This window comes from Zosterops lateralis, assembly GCF_965231275.1.
Source record: "Zosterops lateralis genome assembly, chromosome: Z".
In the NCBI taxonomy this organism is placed as follows: Eukaryota; Metazoa; Chordata; class Aves; order Passeriformes; family Zosteropidae; genus Zosterops; species Zosterops lateralis.
In genome coordinates, this window is record NC_139800.1 from 16,924,417 (window position 1) to 16,944,111 (window position 19,695).

At 36.9% G+C, this 19,695-nt stretch overlaps 1 protein-coding gene across 1 annotated transcript in view; it reads left to right on the forward strand.

Moving 5' to 3' along the window:
- The first annotated feature begins 2,256 nt into the window (after window positions 1–2,256).
- TTC33 (tetratricopeptide repeat domain 33) overlaps window positions 2,257–19,695 on the forward strand; it is a 41,807-nt gene continuing 24,368 nt past the window's right edge. Inside the window, exons 1-2 of the mRNA XM_083884339.1 lie at window positions 2,257–2,314; window positions 2,454–2,682. Of these exons, the coding sequence (XP_083740465.1) occupies window positions 2,462–2,682 (221 nt within the window). The 5' untranslated portion in view covers window positions 2,257–2,314; window positions 2,454–2,461. The remainder of the gene's footprint in view (window positions 2,315–2,453; window positions 2,683–19,695) is intronic.

The following is a 19,695-nucleotide window of genomic DNA, read 5'->3' on the forward strand; positions in this document are numbered from 1 at the left end:
CTGCTTTAAAGGCCCTGAACTGCTGTAACTGTGTTCTGAACTGGGTGATTGTGAGGTCTGTCTAATAGGTGGGTACAAGTTACAACTTCATTTCTTCATCCTCATCTGTCACAGATGGTCCCCGTAGGGACATTCGCTGTATCTCTGTACCTTTAAAGTGGAAGATTTTCCAAAGTGGAAGTTAGTATTGGAAGTTGAAACCCAAAACTTTAAGATGCTGTGAGGGACCAGCTGCAAATCCTGCAAGAAACTCCTGTCTTTTGTCTTGTAAAAATTGGTTCCAATGTACTGAATAAATCAGTGTGTTCATTTTTGTTACCCTTTATTTTGGAATTAAGTATTGCACTTGTATAAACACTACAAACGCACAGGTTTTTAAATTGTAGCAATTCCTCATCTAGAATTGGTTTGGGATCACTTGCATATGTTAAGCTATTTATAAGTGCTATCTGCTCCTTGTAATGCTGACACGTGCAAGGTGTAAAGATCAAAATAGTTCTTAATTTTATATACCTTTTTGGCCCTCTTGTGGTTTAAGACAACCCTGGTTTGTCCTTAGTTTTGGTATCAGGAGGTTAAAGCAAGTTTCTGGCAGAAGTGTACAATATATGTAGTTGTAAATAAAAGTACATTTTTATGGTAGATCAATTTTGATGGCCAAAGGTTTTCTGATTGAATTGAGATTTTTATAGGGAGAGGGAGGGGTGGAAAGGGTCACTAACAACCGAGTTGAATCCAGTTGCCTGTTGTGTGACTTTCCTATGCTTTGTAGATTTTGCTGTTGAAATTACTTTCTTCACATATTCTTATGATCTTGCAGACCTTTAGCCTTGCACTAGAAGCTGCCAACAGGCTGAGAAATGAAACTTCACTAAGAGAGCTGCCAGAGTTGTAAGGCAGTGTACGCAAGATACACAAACTGGTAAAGTGTGTTACTCTGTTTTCCCAAGCTTACTCCTGTTGGAGTACAATGAGGTACCTTGTCTTTATATTGTCATTTTTTCAGTAACATGGATGAACGTGGGCTGTCCATTTGCAATATAACTCACTAGGTAATGGAGAAAAATTCATCTTGGTGGTGCAATATGAAGAAAAAAACCCTTTCATGTTTGTCTTGATATGAGCGTTTAATACAAACTTTAAGCTAAATTTTATTTTACCAGTTGATTACCATTGTAAGATATGAAGTCCTGTTCTTTAACAAAGATGTGCCTACTTCCTGTTAATTTCTTTTACAAAGCTGAATGACAAAATTGCTTGTTTCTAACTGTGTAACTTTTTAAACTTTCAAAACTAAAAACTAAGTAAACATGAAGTACTGAACCATCTTGTTTGAAACCGTGTGCTTTCTGTTTCCTAATGTTGTATGTAAGAGGACAAGAACTGTTACACTCCTTTTAAAAGCAGCAGCCAATTACAATTATAGAAAAAGCAGCAACATGAAGAAAATTACAGTAGATTTCCCAGCTGGACAGGCTGGTGCACCAGCCTGATCCGACTGACCCTTTTCCCCTCGATCTTGTAAACTCTTGCTGCAGAATTTGAGACAACAAACTCTGACCACGTCTTTTGTGCCCCTGTGGATAACACGCTTCATTTCTCATCTTCACTCAGCCTTTCCTTCGCACACGCATGGGGCTTTTCTCTCGATATTGCTCCCTGCAAGTAGGGAGCAGTTTTAAACCCTGTCTTCCTTTTTTTTTTTGTTGAGGTGTTGGTTTTTTTTTTTTTTTTTTTCTTGGGGGGTGGGGGGGGGGAGGTGCTGGTGGTGTTTTTTTTGTTTTGGGTTTGGTTTGTTTCGGTTTTTTGTGTGTGTTTTAGTTGTGGTGGTGTTTTTTTCCCGTTTAGAGGAGAAACCCGTCCTTGTGAGCCTGGGCCGCTTCTCCCTGCGGGAGTTCCCGGCCGGAGCCGCCTCTGTGGCGGGTGGGGCTGTCCAGGGCGCGGTCGGTACACGCGGGGGACATTCCCGGTGTTCCGGCCTGTCTGTGTGACACTCCAGCACCACGGGCGGTGGCACTCCCAGACAGGGTGTTTTGTGTGTTTTCCCCGCTCCATCCCGGCTCCCGCCCTCCTCAGTCCGCACGGCAGCGGGGAGGCCGCCGGCCCCTCACGGCCTGCAAGCGGCCCAGCCGAACTACGGCTCCCGGCTGTCCCTGCCTCGCTCCTTCCTGCTCCTGCCCGGTCCCTGCGGTGCCGCCCCGCCTTTCCGCTTCCTGCCGCGGGCCGGGGCTGGCGCTTCCCGCTGGGAGAGGCGGCTGGGGCAGGGCAGGTGCCGCCGCGGTGTCGGGCTGTGTGTACCGCAGGGGCGGCTCAGGTGCGGCCGGGCGGCTCAGCTTTGTGCGGGGAGCGCCGCTCTCCGTTACTGCTTCAGCTTCCAGAGGGGCGAGGGGTGGTTTTCCTGCTCTGTACTGAAAGGCTGAATTACCTAACTACTTGAAATGCATTCTTCCTAGTTCTCCAGATGGCTTCGTTTGGGTGGAAGAGAAAGATTGGTGAGAAGGTCTCAAAAGCTACTTCTCAGCAGTTCGAAGCAGAAGCTGCGGATGACAAGGGCCTGGGTGAGGATGATGATGCCAGCTGGGTGCTGGCGGCCAAGAGGAGAAAGGAAGTTCTCTTGGAAGATTGTGTAAGGAAAAGTAAGGAGCTCAAGGATGAAGGTGCAAATTTGGCTGAAAATATGAGGTACTACTGTTGTCTTACTCTTTTTTCGTTGGCTGAAAATCAGTGGTATTTTAATCCCTTTTTTAAACACTAGTAATTTGCTGGTATCTGCATTGATAGTTTTCATAATTTGAAAGGTGATAATTTCTTTCATTCTGCCTTTACTATCTGGTACTAAATAAGTTTTTGCGTTTGGCGGTGTTGTCAGCTGTGAAACAAAGTAAATATTGCACCTTACCTTTGCATATTCTCATAACAATAATAACAACAAAGATTACAGAAGTCGAGAGATGGAAAACTGACTGGATCTGGAAGCTGAAAGGGTAAATAGGATGCAGGGTGATAGGCTATACCATTAAGAAATGCTTTAGCCACTCTTGAAAAATGTGTCTTTTTTCTCTTACTGGGAGTAAGCCTGTTTGCCTGCACAGAGTGCCCAGGCAAATAGGCAAGCAGCTGATGGCTGTTAGTCTGTCTCTGTTTGTTAAGTCAGGTAGAGGTGTGAGGGGCTCCTGACTAGTGGGACTTGGGCAGTTCTGGAAAGATACTGCAAAAGTGGTTCCATTGTCTCATTATACTTCAAGTAGGAAACACACCTCCCTTTGGAGGTGTGTTAGAAGAGGGAGAGGTGGTCTATAAATTGTATACTAATTGCATAATTTGGCCAGATCTTCACTAGAGGGGGAAGAAACAGTTCTGAGAGTAGTCCCCTTAAAATATTCAGAATTCTTTGAAATATCAATTTTTATACTTAAGTTTTAAGAGGATCTCCGCTTTATTGTCCTAGATCACAGATATTCTTTTCCTGATGGAAATATTACCAAGATGTCAGTATGTGCTTCTGTGCTGTTAAGCTTTTTGTCTTAGGAAATGTCATGCTAAAAAAGGGTTCTCTGGGCAATGTGAAAGAGAGAACAACTTCGAAGTCTAAAGAAGGCAAGTTTATATATCATAATAAACATACTATGTGCATGGTTGGGCCTGATTTAAAAAAAAAAAGTAATGAATAAATACAAAATCTCTTTGAGAAAAGGCAGATTTTCAAATATTTAAATGCAGTTTTGTCTTTTAGCTGGTCACTGAAATAGTGACACTGTTCAGTGAGTGACTTCAGTTGATTCTTTTATGTTCCTGAGGCCTGTAATTTCTGAAAAAAATTTTGAAGCCTTTTAAAGCTGAGTTTAAATTAAAACTTAGTAAAACTTAAACTTAATTAGTTTTAAGCATCCTGCCATTGTATTAATCAATAGATTTAATCCAGTATTTGTGTAAGTAGGTTACATTAATATTAATAGTTGAAAACATAGAATGTACAAATTAATAGTCAATTAACATCTCTGTTTTTGACACCAGAAATAAATCATAGATTGGTTTACAGAAAGGTAGATCCATTCTGTCCTTTTTGGAGTACAGAGCTTGCTAAACATTTTTATCTAATCTTGTATTGCTAATACATCCTGTACCTACATATATTAAACAGATTGATTTTTTTGTTTCTGTCTTCTGTTATACATATGCCTTCCTTGTATTTTGCTTTGGATATTGTATATCTTTTCTCTATGTTCTTTTTTTGTGTATTTTTTGAAGTGCAGTAAGTCTCTTGAAGAGTGGCAAATATTTTTTTGTAGATGTGGTTTTGGGCAGAGACATACTGAACAGCAGGTAATTTTTGATGTTTTTAATATTTTCACTTGGTCTTAGAAACTGAGTTCTCCATTACCTGTCAGTTAGAAAACAATACAAAAGCTTCACCCATCCATAAGTAGCAATGAAAGCATTTTTTGTGAGTTTAGAGAGAACTGTCTCTCATCAGAAGTGCTTATAAGAAACTCCCAATGCCTTATAACAGGTACACTAAAGTTAACATTCATATCTGAGGCTCAACAGAAGTTCACACTTGAACTTATAGTTTCCATCAGTTACTCCAGCACACTCCACAGTTCAGGCAGTGATTGTGATATAGTGCTGTTTGGGTACATAACTTTCAGACATATTTTCTCTTAAAAAAAAATTAAATCACACGGGTTTTACTCTCTCTGGCGGAAAGTGGTTGCTGTGATTGTGTTAAGGCCTGTGTGGTCTGTTTCTTGAATACACATTTGTACAGCATAAGCAGACTCATGTAAATAAGTAAATACTTAAGGTAAATTGTTTCCTGAAATATCAAAGTGTGGTAACAGTTAAAAAAAGATCTGAGTTGGACTATGTAGCATTCTACAAGAAAAGTGAAGACCTACCACTAGAAAGTGGCAAAGGTTAGTTCTTGGTTGATGTTACTTGTGGAGTGTAGGGGATCCTAAAAGAAAAACTCATGAAGAAGCAGGGGGCTAAATAAAAGAAAGAATGGAAAGTAATAAATCAGTGTCATTTCTCAGGGTAGAGAGACTCTGAGGTAACATGCATGGCAGAAATTAATATGATGAATTTTATAAGCAGGCCCACTTAGCTAAAATAATCATTACCATGTTTATGCTATATTAGTCTACTCAGCTTATTTTTCTGATGATGGTTACAAACCCCACTATGGTTTTGTTAGTCTCTGTGTACACCAAAGTCTGTGTGGATGAGTGAGTCTTCACTGTTTGTTTGTGTTTGTGAGGTGGGGTCTCACTGCATCTCTGGGGGAAGGAATAATGAATGAGCTCCTCAGGCACCAGAATTTATGCAGCCTGTGTTATTTGCTTGTTGTCAAAGTTGGGAGTGGCATGGTGGGATTGTTTGGGAGGTGGTGGCCTTCTGTGGGTTTTCAGCTTTCGTGGAACTGTTTGAGGAGTATTTGTACCTACTGTGATGTGTAATGAACCTGATGGGCTGGCACAGACACACAGAAGAAAAACAGAGATGAAGATGACATTTTTTTGTGGGATGGGAAGACAGATGAGGAGTCTACCAGAAAAAGGTGTTAAGCTAAGCTGATCATCACAGTGGGTGTGTGAAAAACATGGTTAAGGAGACTCTGACATAGAAATTTGGTAAGTGGGCAGTGTTGAAATGGCTTGTAAATGGGTGATCTTGTCAGAACAGCAAGAAAAAGCAGATGTGTGGAAGAAGTATCACATTTGTATGCTCTTTTGATGTGTGAGAAGGAGCAGTAAAACATTTGTACATTTGTACAGTCTTTTGGGAACAGGCACATGGTGCTGTTCTTTAGGCTGTCATGTGCAGGGCAAGGAGGTGGCCTTTGATGATCCTCAGGGTATTCTTTGATTTCTGTGAACAGAGTATTGTCTGTTGGTGGAAAGTATGGAGAATATTCTAGAGGAGAATTTTTTTTTGCTTCTAGGAAGCTTAAAGTGCTGGTGGGTTATCCATCTTGAGACACCAAGTATGGATGTGCCCACATACGCTGAAGTTGAAAACAAAGACAACTGAAAGCAAAATCAAAACCCAGCAGCGCCAACCTATTTTTTTTTTTTTTTTTTGTGTTGATAGTCCTACACTGTTTTAAATCCAGTATACGTTCACATATTCTGCCTTAGTATTTTGAACACAGCAATTTGCCATTACAGTGTTATTTGACTGGGAGAGAGGTGGCTCTGGCCACACAGTTAAGAAATGGTTGAGGTGCAGGTAAACAAGTGAAGTGGCTTTAAATACATGGCGTGTGAGCACTAAAAGGAGGAAGAAGAACTGTCAGACTTGAGTAGCCTGTCCGTGCAGTAGCTCGACAGTCATCCCTGAGCTGTTCTCAAGCCTCAAAGTTCTTTAGCTGCCCAGTAAGTGGCGATAGAGCTCTTCTCAATGTGCCCTGAAGAGGTGCAGGATTTCTGTTGGAAGTAGATGCTGTCGGGTTTAAATTCTCAATTATTTGCATTTATTTGTTTTCAGTTTTGCCAAATACAAATTAATACTGCTTTTGCTTCTGATGATGTTTATTGCACTAGAAAAAGAGTAAAAATTTCCACCTCGATTGGAAAGGTCATGTTTCATCTGGGGCACTCCTACATTACAGTTCCCTTATATTTAAAAAAAATTCTTTCACTTTGTCACTTGATGTATAGATTAGACTGATTAATAATATTTTACTTTTTTTTTCCTTAGCTTTTGCAATAGCAACATTAAACAAGGACATGTCAAAGCACAATAATTAGACCAGGTAACAGGCCAAATTTTAATGAAATTTTTCTAGAGAGATTAATTTTTTTAGAATTGTTTAATTTTCTAATCTATTGAAAAGAACTGAACTTTTCAGAAGGGTTATTTTTTCCACATTTTAGCAGTTGAGGTTTTTTTCTCTGATATGAATGCCAGCATGACTCCCAGATGTGTAGTTTGTGATTCTTCAGCTATATACCCTGTGACTGAGTTTGTTTTTCTCACTAGACATTGTAGGTTGTCAGATGGTGAGGCACACAGCTTTAAAAAATATGCTTAGTGTTGTGGTAATTCAAGTGTTTACTGAAAAAATATGTCCATCAGGTGGAGCAGATTTTAACAGTTGTATTTATTCCACTTACCCATGTGTTTTAGGTTTAGGTTATGGTAAGTTCTTGATTAAAAATGAGTTCTGAAAGTAATAAAATTGTTTTCAGATTATATTACTAGTTCATTTTGATGCAACTAAATGACAAAGGATAAACATTGCTGTGTTGAAATTGCTTTTCAAGTTTCAGTCAATAAAACTGATGTTACTTACATAATACAGTGTTAATAAAGAGGTTTCCCAGAAGATCCCAGCAGCTGTCTTTGGCAAAAACATTTCATCAGTTTAATCAGCTGAGTTACATTGTAGAGTAGCCTAGAAAAATAGGGTGTGTTAGAGAGAAGAGGGATCCAGGTGAGAGCAGGTGGCATTTGTTTCAAATTTTCTCACCTAAACTCAAGAGTAGTTCTTCCCAAGGAAGAGGAAATCATGTAAAGGTGAATAAGAGTCCTGTTTGGATGTATAGGAAGCTCTTGACAAAATCCAGAGGTAAAGTGGAAATTTACAAGAGGTGAAAGCAGAGTTGTATGACCAAGTCAGACCACTGAGACTCTGAGTATGTAGGGGCAGGGATGAAGTTAGGAAAGCCAAAGCCCAAGTGGAGTTGAATCTGGGGAGGGGTGTGAAGGGCAGCAAGAAAAAGGGCTTGTACAGGTATATCAGCAACAAAAGGAAAGCGAGGAAAAATATGGGGGTGAATGGAGTGAAGGATGAATGGGGTGCATAATCTGGTGACAAAGGATGCAGAACAGGCACTTGGTGTCTCTTTGCCTTGGTTTTTACTGGTAAGTGTTGCCTTCAGGAACCCCAGGTCCAACTGACCAGAGGGAAAACCTGGCTCAAGGAAGACTTACCCTTTGTGAGTCAGACTGAAAGGTTTAGATAGACCTGATGTATATAAGTTCATAGTACCTGATGAGGTATATCCCAGAGTGCTGCAGGAGCTGGCTGATGTCATCAAAAGAATCTTCAACTGCACTTGAAAGATTTTGGCAACAGGACATGGTTCCTGGATGCTCACAGACTGATGGGGCATGGTGTGGATTTTCCATCCATGTTGATACTCTGGACAGGAGCCTGAGCAGCCTCCTTTAGCTGACCCTGCTTTGAGCAGCTGATTGGAGTAGATGATCTCATTCCAATCTTGGCCTTTTTGTAAGTATATCCCATTAAAACTCCAGACGCAAATAGAATACAGAAGGCAGTTCCTGTGACTTTTTAAATTTTGATTGACTAGTACAGGTATCTTTGGCAGAAACAAATTAAAAAAACCTGCTCTGCCTTCTTACCATCTCTGCTAACTGATCTCATTTAGAGCAAAGATGTGTTTTAAAAGTTAAAAAATTAGAAGGATTTATTCAGTAGATAATCTGGGAGTCCATGAACTTTTAGTCTCTGGCTTTAAGAATAAAGTCTAGGAGTTCTGTTAGGCTGCTGGTATAGGATATTGGCAATGGTGCCTCTTTTGTATGAGTAATCTGAAGGCCCTACACAGTTTGGATTTATGATTAAGTGTAGGAGAAGTGAATGGAAAATGCTTATAATGAAACTTGGAGTATGTAGTAAGTATTCACGCCTACTTTTCGTTGTAGGCTGAAAATAACTGTTCAGGATTAGTCTGGATGTAATTTGCATACCATGAATTATTAGCTATTATATATAATGCTTATGTCCTTCAGAGTGAATTACCAATACCAGTGTTCTGCAAACAAAATGGAAAGTTTTAGTATCAGTATTAATTATTTGATTAAGTTGAGAGTTTTCTTGGGTCACTCATACAAAAATGCAGAGAACATAAGTAGATTTCACACTGTAAATAAAATTACACAATGCAAATAGGGACTTTATTAAAACTGTCATGAGTTCTAGTCAAAGTGATCACTTTTTAAAGTTTTTCAGTGTTTAGCATTACTGTCGTTTTTGTGTCTGTATAAAACTTCCTCTTGCTCTTCTTTGGGAATGCTGTACACATCATATGCTCACTAAAGAGACAAAGGGTGTGTAAGCTGCCAGTCCTGGATGCAGAACACATGAGCTGAAACAAATAAGACCGAACAAGTATGGACTTTGTACCTTCATTTTTTGAAGAAAGCATGTTACTGCTTCTCTCTTATTAGTCAGAACATATGGATTGTTTTTCAGGCCTCATTACCTTTATACAGAGTTTTAAAAGTGCAGAGAGTACTTTGCAGTGTTTAGAACCCTCCCGTAAGCTGTTGTGTCAAGTAACACATAAATTATTTTTCCCTGGTGATGCATCTTGCTGGCCCTTTTCATTGAGAAGTAAGTTCTTTGCAGACTGCTTAAGTAGTTATTCTCATTTAGGTTGTAATTTATCTTTAGCTATTTTCTTTTCATTCTGGGAAACTTTATTTTCCAACAGCTGGTTACTATTTGGCAAAGCAGGAGTTCAGTTATGAAATTGTTACTAATTTAGTGCAGATTTTTCTGAGAGTGAGTGCAAGAATTGTAGATTATTTAAGCTGTACCCAGAGTTTGAATAGTTTTGTATCTTTTTGTTAGAATTGTTGTTCTTTGAGAATACTTAAATGTGACACCATATAAGCCACATGTATTTGAATGTGTGCGTATTTCTATATGTATGTATTCGTAAATAGAAGCAGAAGGAATATCCATATGCCAGCTGTAGACTGTGGAATCATTTATATATGTCTTTATAGATAAATTTATATTTTCTTTCAGAGAAAGCATAATTTAATTAGTGCCTATGTATATAGGCATATGTATAGTTTAGGCAGTTATTGTTGTCAGCCAAGATAAGAATCAGTATTCATTCAAGATCTCTCAACAATGTGAAGAAAGAGGTACAGCCTGTGATGTGAGTGCAGGGTGACTGCAGTTCTCCTGTAAACACCTCAGGTTAGGTGTCTAAACTTAGGTGAGGGGCTGAGAGGAATTGGGTCTAGTAGCACTTTTTTGGAGGTGAAGGAAGGGTAGTTTGTGCTACCTGCCTTTATATTTATGTCTAGAGGTCTGTTCCTTCTGTGCATTGAATATAATTTTCAAAATTTTATAAGTGCAGAGCTGTGATTTTTGCTGGATATGTCCTATGCAGTGTCTTTTTTTAAAATAAGCTCTTTGAAAGTATATCTGTTAACTTAACATCTCCCCTGAAATTTAAATATGTAGAGAATGTTACTGGAACCGAAGAAGTGTGAAAAATTGGTTCTTAAGTGTTTCATTAGTATGTATTAATTTTTTAATGTATATGTTAATATCTCTGTCCAGAGTATTCATGCCTTACAGTTCCCTTTTTTCTATCCTTTATCTATATATGAAATTACTGGAAGCTTATGAATACTTGACTCAGGTTTTTATAAGCAGTAATCAATAGTTTTTAATTTTTACATTACTTGCTGCTCCTCTTGTTTTGTTCCAGTCCTAGCATGCTTTCCAGACAACTTTTGTTTATGACCCAGTAGGACAGTTGCATTGAATCCCAGAATACCTCTGTGGTACTTCTTAACTATATAACATAATGGACTGTAAATAAATAACATAAAAATATAAATATTGATACCACATTACTTTTAATTTCATTAGTCATTGCAATAAAATTTTACATTTAATTTTTATCACTATTCTAGCTGTGCTTAAAAAATTAAAATATGTTAAAATATTTAAATTTAACAAATAAAATAAATTAAAATTTGAAAATAAAGCACATGGCCTGGCATAGTTCTAGCTTTGTAAAGTATACAAAGGTGGAGTAATTAACTCTACCATTTTTTAGTTATTTTTTCTGGCAGTCTGATTTTCCTTGAATCTGATGCCAGCAGTCTTTGAGATATGTTCCCACATGAACATTCACAACCTTCTGCTGCATATGAGGGACAATGAGTGGATGTAGCAGAGTGCTACTGGGGCATTTTTTTCTTCTCCCAAGTGCTGTGTTGAGGTGAAGTGCTTCAGTGTGAGTGTCTCTCACAGTTGGTTTGATTTCTGAAACTGTTCTCATTCCTTTTCTCTCCCTGCATAAACATCTCTTCCTGTGATAAACTGTCTGAGATAATCTTTTAAAATAGGTGACATGCTGGCAGAATAGCCAGCACTATTGCCATTCTGCAAAAACCAGATTCTGCTAGCAGGTCTGTATTGGTGGATGACAGCTGGAGGTTCATGGCAATTCTTGGATGCAAGAATTCAGGTTAAAGAACATGCTTGAGCTTAGAGATTTTGCTTATAACTTCAGTTAGGAATTCTAATGGTGCAGCTTTTAAATGTAGGCAATTCTATTATGTATATGTCTAGTATAATACAATTTAGCAAAACCTAGTAATTTACGTTAATAATCTAAGCAGTTTGCATAGAGAAATACAAGCTGGGGCTTTTTTCCACATCCTTTGTAGGACCCCCTGTATTAATGATATCATGTGTTACCACGTGGATACTGTAAAATGTGATCATATCTCATTTTTTTAAAGTGACAGTGTTGTTGTTTTGCTTTTTGTCCAGATCTAGTGTTAAATGCATCTAGTTTCTTTTACTTGAATAATGAAACCTTTGTATTTAGAAATATTTTCTTCATAATATTATATCTCTTCATAGGGGAAGCAGCTGGGAAGAAAATTAAGTGATTTCCTAATTTAATAACTTTGGTCAGTTGCTTTTTAAGTCTAGTTATTGTTGCTGACAAAGATAATATCCCCCTCCACTGCCACTGTCATTCATGGAATTTAATTTTGGAATAGTAATTTAGTATCTATTGCTCAATCCTTTCTTAACATGATATATACCTGTTGTCCCTATCTTCCAAAATTAAAATGTACTGATTATAAGGGATTGTAATTGCTCATTTGGTTCAGTGTTTTCCTGCAGAAGTAGGATACACTTGTGTACTTTGTTATAAGGTCTTGGTTCCTATATATATGTCAGCTTGTCTTCTAGTTCCCTAAATGGTGTCCTCCATATCCTGTGGCATATTGTGACAGTATCCTTAAACTGAAAAAGACGCTTGGCAGTAAAGACTTAGAATAAACACTCTATCTGAACATCTCTTCAGCCAAGTCTTTTGAAGGGTTAACTCAAACAGCAAATGGGGAAAATTGAGAGTGGTGCATTAATTAAGAGTGGTCAGCTTACATTGTAGAAATATTTGATGTTGTAGGACTGATGGTTGTTAACGAGTTGAGTTCATAACATTGACTGCTTCCACAAGAATAACTGCTTGGAAGGGTCCTGTATAGTAACATGTGGTGATCAAATTTATAGGAACTTAATTTCTTGTGTATCTTGACTTCCTCTATTGTTTTTTATCCCATTGATTTATTTATATGGCACTTAACAATGTAGTAATTTTCTAGACAGCTGTTAAATTATGTCAGGGCTGAGTTAACCAAAAGCAAGGGCTGGTGTGTGCATTCTCTCTAGCTTTGGTTGTTTGGAAGTTTCTGGTCAAAGATTGCAGTTCTATCACCGAGTAGACTGATTTGAGTTGGGTGTCAGTGTGACCCAGAGTTCTTCTGCCCTTTCCACTACTTTGCCATGGTCCCGTTTTTTTTTTTTTGTGGTTTTTTTTTTTTTTTTTTTTTTTTTTTCCCCTGGGGGAAGCCAACTCAAAGTACCAGTTAGTCACAGCACTTCAGAAGAAGTGTGGCTGGAAAATAGGCTCTTTCTGGTTGCTGCTTCTGATCTGGTTCACAAATGCTTTTGACAAAATAGCCAGAAAAATGGGAGTGAGTGGCCAAACAACAGGGGAAGGGGAAAAAAATTATTTAATTTTTGCTGTATTGCCTAATTGTTGCCTGTGTTGTGTTACTGTATTGCATGTAAAATTTGAATTGGTTATCTGTGAATTTGTTTGCACTTGTAGTTGTTTTAAACTTTAAAAATACTCATCTGTTTTCAAATGAGTCTTACTGTCTTACTTTTATCACTAGACTGTGAACAAACTACTTCTAATTAGTTCGTAGGGACTTTACTAGTAGTTATTTTCTCCAATTTTAACAATACAAATTAAAGTAAACTTTTTTGATGCAGGGTGGGTGCAGAGAGAGTTTTAATATGACAAAAAAGTTAAAATATATTGTAATAAATTTCAGTAAATAATCTGACCCATATGAAATGGGTGAGAGACATTGTACATTTTTCTTAATAGAGTAATTTGGGTTACCAGTACATTTGTCCTGGTCTCAAAGAGAAGACTCAGTATTTACAGTATCACCCTCAATTTTATACTGTTGTGTTTAAATACTGAAATTCAGGTGTTTTAGACAGGAACCATATGAATGCTGTCCAATACACTCATACTATATAGTGAGAGAGGTAATGCAAGCCACCTCTCTTTCTTTTTGTGCCTTCTGAAAAACAGTCACAGAAATTTTCTTTTTATAAAGAACTGAAGTTTGCTATTTTGCAGTCAGTTCAAACTAATTAATAATTTTTACAGGCTGCCATTCTTAGCATGAATTGGATATATTTTCATGCCAGTCTCTGGAGGTTTGCTGGCTCTAGCCACTAAATGACAAATATTAAAGCAATGTTTTATCTTTGATCTGTCAGCTGGTAATAGAAATCCAATGTAGCAGACCATGCACGGCTTAACCTTTTGTCTTCTGCAAAAATTAGGAAATGACATTAAAACGAAATGCAGTTCATAATTTTGGAGTTTCTTTCAGCTACAGTCTCTGGATAAGAGATCTTGGCAGTGAATAATGGATTGTATTCAGCTGGCTCCACAGTCCTGGTTTTACTGTTAAAAATAGCAGACACCTGTTAAATAAGTTGAATAGCATAAACTCACTGAAAGGAGTCGAGAGCCTAGACTTCTCTATAGTAAGCTGTATTTTTCTGGAAGATTTAATATGAACGTTTCTTTTCCTGGGAATGGGCTCTTGTGACGATAAATTCGCCTCAGTAAATTTGGATGTTGACATAGATGTTTTTATATTGGTTTTATTATAGGCTGTGAGTGAAAGTCATCTGTTTGTCAGAAGGTTCACCTTTCCTGGTATTGCTCACATAATTTTTTTTTTGGACATATTTGAAATATTGTATATTTTAAAATAGATTTGTCATTGAGTTCTGTATTTCAACTTCCAGTCCTCAAAGAGCATTTCTGATTTGAATTTGATTAATATTTACTGAGACCTCAGAAAGGACTTAAATAGGGGCTTGATGAAGAAAAGGTGTACATAAGGCATTCTAGGGTATCGGGTGATGAGATTGAAATGAAAATTTTCCAGTCCAGAAAACAAACTTTGTTTTATTCAGCCCCTGCTAGACCATCTTTCTGTCACTGTCAGATTAGAAAGTCTTTTTGCAGAGCTCTGAGTATGAAGATGATAGGACGCTGTTTGCTAAAATGCAATTTTTCATAATGCATTGAGTTCCATTACTGTCACAACAGCAGTTTTGTTTGTTAAAGTAGTTCTCCAGCATACTTCCAGTGTAACACTGTCCAATGTTACAATGGAGAGTTACACTGGGAACTGGTATCTTAAAACAAGCTGTTGGGCAGGTACAGCAGTTTGTAATAAACTTGATTAGGCTGTTGGTTTGCTTCAAGGAGCAAAAGCTTTTATGCTGGTGCTAAGCAGGGACAAGAAAGTAAATTGAGGTAGGTGAAGAGAGTGCAGAACAACTTTTAAGGACTTACCAGAAAGTTGCAGAGTCGTTGGAAGACATTTGTCTTTCAGAAATACAGCAGAATTCTGAGGCTTCTCTGTTGTGGGTGGAATTGAATGAACAAGGTTTTAGAAATTACTTATTTTAGTAGCTGATTTCTTTTGTGGTCTTCAAAAGTGAGAAAGGAACTGCAAGCAATACTGGAAAAAATTTAGAAGTGCTGTTGGTATAAAGAATGAAAGAAAATGATACTAAATTTGAACAATAATAATTAAAATGTCCTAATTAATTTACAGAATTGCTGTGATAAAATCTAAGGAAATTTTATGCAAATCACTGGTATTATTACATTGAGCATTGCGTAAGCATGAAATATCTTTAACCTGGCCCTTTTTTCTGTGTAATTTATTGATTTTTATTTACTTTAATTGATATTGAGGATGTCCAGATTGCTTAGTTTTGGTCTTTATATTCTGATAATAAATTGAGAGAAAAAAATCATAAATATTGAGCAAAACTGTTGAAAAGCCACCAAGCTGAGGTAGTATATGTCCTAGTCTAAAGAACATTCATTGGTTCTTCTGGAGTTTGTAGATGGTAGCTTTCCATAAATTCAGGAAAAGGAATTGTAGAGATAGACATTTGTCAGACTTAATTATGTTCATCTTATCAGTGTAATCAACCTAACATGTAAAGAGAGAAGGTAGTAAAGAGTATATGTGAAAGGGTGTATTTTTATAATCGAGACACAGATTTGTTCTCCAGAATGCAGAAAGCTATCAAGCTTTGCTTCATTTTTGTTTGGTTTTTTTTTTTTTTTTTTCTCCAGAAGAGACCTTCCAGTTTATAGATGCTTTACAGCCCTGTATGTTTTCATAACAAGCTCTGTCTATTGTTGCCCTGTTTGCTTTTTTGAAAGTGTGTTGTGAATCTGTTGATGGTACCGTCTTTCAGAACTCAAAATATTCTTAGCAGATGTTTCGTGCTAGGTGGAGCATAGGATTTGAGTCATAAATTAAGACCACAAGGGAGAATGAATTTTGCAAGTTAGAATTCAGAAGCATGGGATAATCGAAACAAATCACTGAAGTGTTCCTATCCCGTAGTCAATGCAGATAAAAACATCTGATATCTTAATCTTCTGTTGAATCTTTAATGTTTTATTTTGCTTTGCATGCTGTACTGTAGGAAAAAAAACCTATTGAAATAGATAGTTCCAATAGTTCTTGCTGTTCTTCTGAGAGGCATTACTTCATTGTGCAAAATAACAGTGCCAGCCAAAACCATCAGTCTGAATGGTTCCTGTAAGGTTGCATTTCAGTCGAAACAGCACTGTAAGTTATTAACCAGCTCTGTCATGGGTTTTGAAGCACAAATGTAACTCACTTGACCCTTTGCAGAACATTTTTGTCTAGTGACCCCAAAGGCCACTGCTCCTTGCTGCTGTAGTGAGAAGTTTCCCCTCGTCCTTCCACTTTCATGTGGATGAGTTCTTTGTTACTGTGAGATTTAGAACTGTGATAGTTTCCTTAATTCTAGGTAGTGACACCAGTCTCCATACAGTCTGTATATGTGTGTGTATATATATATATGTACTATGTCCTTGCAGATATATTGTTCTGTTTATTACACATCTATATTTTACTTATTTCAGGGGACTTTATGGCTTTTGCTGACTAGTATTTGCATTAGTACTTTACAGTCATTTGAAATCAATACTTTCTAACAGTTTCAGCTTTGTGGGAGGTTTATAGAGTACCTGCCTACTTAACCTACTGGAACTTTAATGAAAAAATAAAATTGCCTTTCAAGTATGCAAATACAATAGAAAAGTATATGTTTCCCTTATATTCGTCTTTTTCTCTGTTTTTGTCTATAACTTTTGTCAATATTCATCTGCAAACATTGTAAAGAGGCTGTAAGTAATAGAAAGAAAACAGAGCAAAATTACATTATTTAACACAGATAACAAAAGCATGTCAACTAGATGAGAGGCAATTGATCAGAATACAATGTGAGCAGACTGTTGCTTTTCTTGTATAATCTCTCCCAAAATGTTTGTCATATTAATACTTATTACTGTTGAGCATCGTAATTTGGCAGTAAATAATTTTGAGAAAAATAGAGGAATGATGGTATTTAAAGCCCAGCATTTAACAAATCTTTTGTTCTGTTGACTTAAAGCATTAATTTTTATGTCAGATTTCTGAGAACTGTTAGGATCATAATGTTAAGTAAGAGAGAGCTGTCTGCTGTTGGTAGACAAATAATTAAAACCTTAAAAGGAATAAATGTCTTCACAGCTAAGAGCAAGAGAGACGACATCTATCATTTTGGCCTCTACTACTGTGTGTCTAAAGGGTATCTGAACAAGTAATTCTCAAGACCAGAATACTGCTTCAAATGCAGCTTAACAATCTTTTCCTTCCTGCTGCTTTCAGAGGAACTGCTGTTGAAAATATTTTGAGGAACTAAAGCTTTCTATTTAAAATTTCATTTCAGCAATAAAAATATGTTACTTCTCTGTGAATTCTTAAAATACTACAGCTATTGCAGTGTCTGATACTTGATTTTTATTAATTTGCAGCTTCTGTTTAGAATACTAAAATGGTGAACTGATTTTACTGGGACAATACAATTAATTCTTATTTGAAGCTTGCAGGGTTAGGATAGTCAGTTCTTACTGCTTAAATAATGAAAATAGCAAGTTGAGGTGTATAAAACTTGATTTCCTTCTTGTATTTCCATGTTGCTCCTATTTGTCCCTGTTTATTTGGGCTTCCTGCAGTGCTCTCACCTGTAAAATGACAATCAATACCTGATTTTAATTATGTTAAATTACATGTCTGGTATTTAACACAGCACCCCACATGTTCATAGATGGCTAAAAAGCAGCTTTTAGACTCTGTAGAGTGATTCTTAGGTGTTTTCTTTTTTAGCAGTTGTGGTCTAATCTGATACTAATGTTGAACATAAAAGCATTTTTAACTGAATTTTTAACTGTGTGAGTGTAATTTATATTTATTCTTTTTAATGTTTGTAAATGAACACTAGTTACACAACATACTAAATGTTATTCTGTGTGAGAATATTTCTCAGTGGTGTGGAATGTTGTGACAATTGCTGTTCTTAAGTGCTCTAATATGACTTTCAGTATGTGAATCTGTGTTGTTTCCTCTGGATCAACAAGTCTAGTGTTAGCATGCCTTTCTAAATAGGAGACAGGTATGTTACCTAACTTGCAGCTTTAGATATCAGAGAAATACAGGTAAAAGGTTTGCCTGTCTGTAGAGAAGTTTTCAAATGTTCTGTGCGACCTGGTGAATTCAGATATTTCATTGTGCGTATTGACACATCTTAGTGTTCTATTTTGTAATTGACAGTTTAGTATTAATAGAATATGGGTAGAAGTAGGTTATTTCTTTGGTCTCTTCCTGAAGGTCAAACTTTTTTCCATAATGCAGCTTCAAATTTTTACATGGTAAAAACCTAAATACTTCTCACTGCAGTCTGTCTGTTAATATTGCTGTTGTTAATCAGGTATGCAGTCAGTGACAGTAGTAATTTCTGATTGAAATCTAGTGATTTTCATGGCAAAACTAAACCAGCAAAACTGCTACTTAACTGAAAGAAGTGTAATTTCTTGGAGTTCCTTTCCTCCACTCTGAATAATGCTCTGGTGTCTGAGTTAACAGCTTGTAGCAAGACCTTGAGATATTAGGTATTCTCACTTAAAAAATACAGTACTGAATTCCCAGGACTACTGCAAATGATTAGCAATGTATTTTTAGCCCTTCTGACAGTCAGCATGGTGTAATCTTATTGCAGGTAAGTAAATTCCTCTGTTTTATATAAGTTAAATCCATATTTTGAGAGAAAAATATGAAGTAGCGGTGCCAAGTCCAGAGAGGATCTGCAGCAAGGCCAGAAACAAAGCTGTAGAATGTCCAGTATCTAGAATTTTCCTTGTGATTGGTGTCTTTTAACTAGGATTTTGTTTAGTAATGCAACTTACTTGTTCTATTTCCCTGAATATAAAGGGTTTTTTAAAAGAAAAATGTGTGCTTTGAACTTGCTTGTTAACCAACTGTATAATTCTCTTCAGTCAGAGCTTAAGTAATGATGTCATTTTTGATGACTGAACACAAGTGTAGTCACATGCATACATACTTCCCAAAGCCTCCCTTGGGCACAAAGCCCTGAAATTGCACACAGTGATGGCCCAGGAATGAAAGTGGTTGTGGAAGTTGTCTTCAAGAAATTTGATAAGCACCTAGATGTTTTTGCATTTGTGTTGCAAATTTTCTTGTCTGCTTACAGGTGAGTGCAGTGTCTGAGTGCTGTGGACCATGAAACAGTGATTGACCAGGTTGTAAAGAATGGAGTAGTCAAAGTTGGAAGTCACAGGTAGCAGAGTCCTCAGCTCATAATTCAATTTAAAATGTATTTGTAAAAGACAGGTTTGCTCACTCCCCATTTCCTCTGTCAATTGTTGCTTTATTTATTTACTGCAGTGTATTTGATTCCTGTATCTCAGAAAAGTGATTGTGAAATAGTAGTAAATTCTTTGCGACTACTTTTTCATATCATATGTGAGGAAATTAAATATTATTCCTGTGTGAGAAAGGGTGTCTGTCAGAAATGGTACCAGAATCCTCATTCTGTGCAGAGTACTTGGTTTTTTTATATGAACTTGTTCATCTTTCTCCAGTATGGTATTTCATAGATTTTCTTTGATAAAAATAGTTTCAAAACTGCACTTGCCTAATAGATAAAGTGATAGAAATTAGCCATATTTACATGTGTGGCTGAAATAAAAATTAGGAAACTGGTGAGTAGAATTTACATCAAAAATTTGATCTTGTAGTTCATTGCGATGGTAGATGGTAATTACTTTTGGCACATGATGAAATGGTAATTCCCATCTGTTCTTCTGTGAAAGTTGTTGAGAAAGAGAAGTCTAATATATGCAAGAATAGTAACTCTGAATACATAGGGTTTGAAATTATGTACTTCAGGTATGT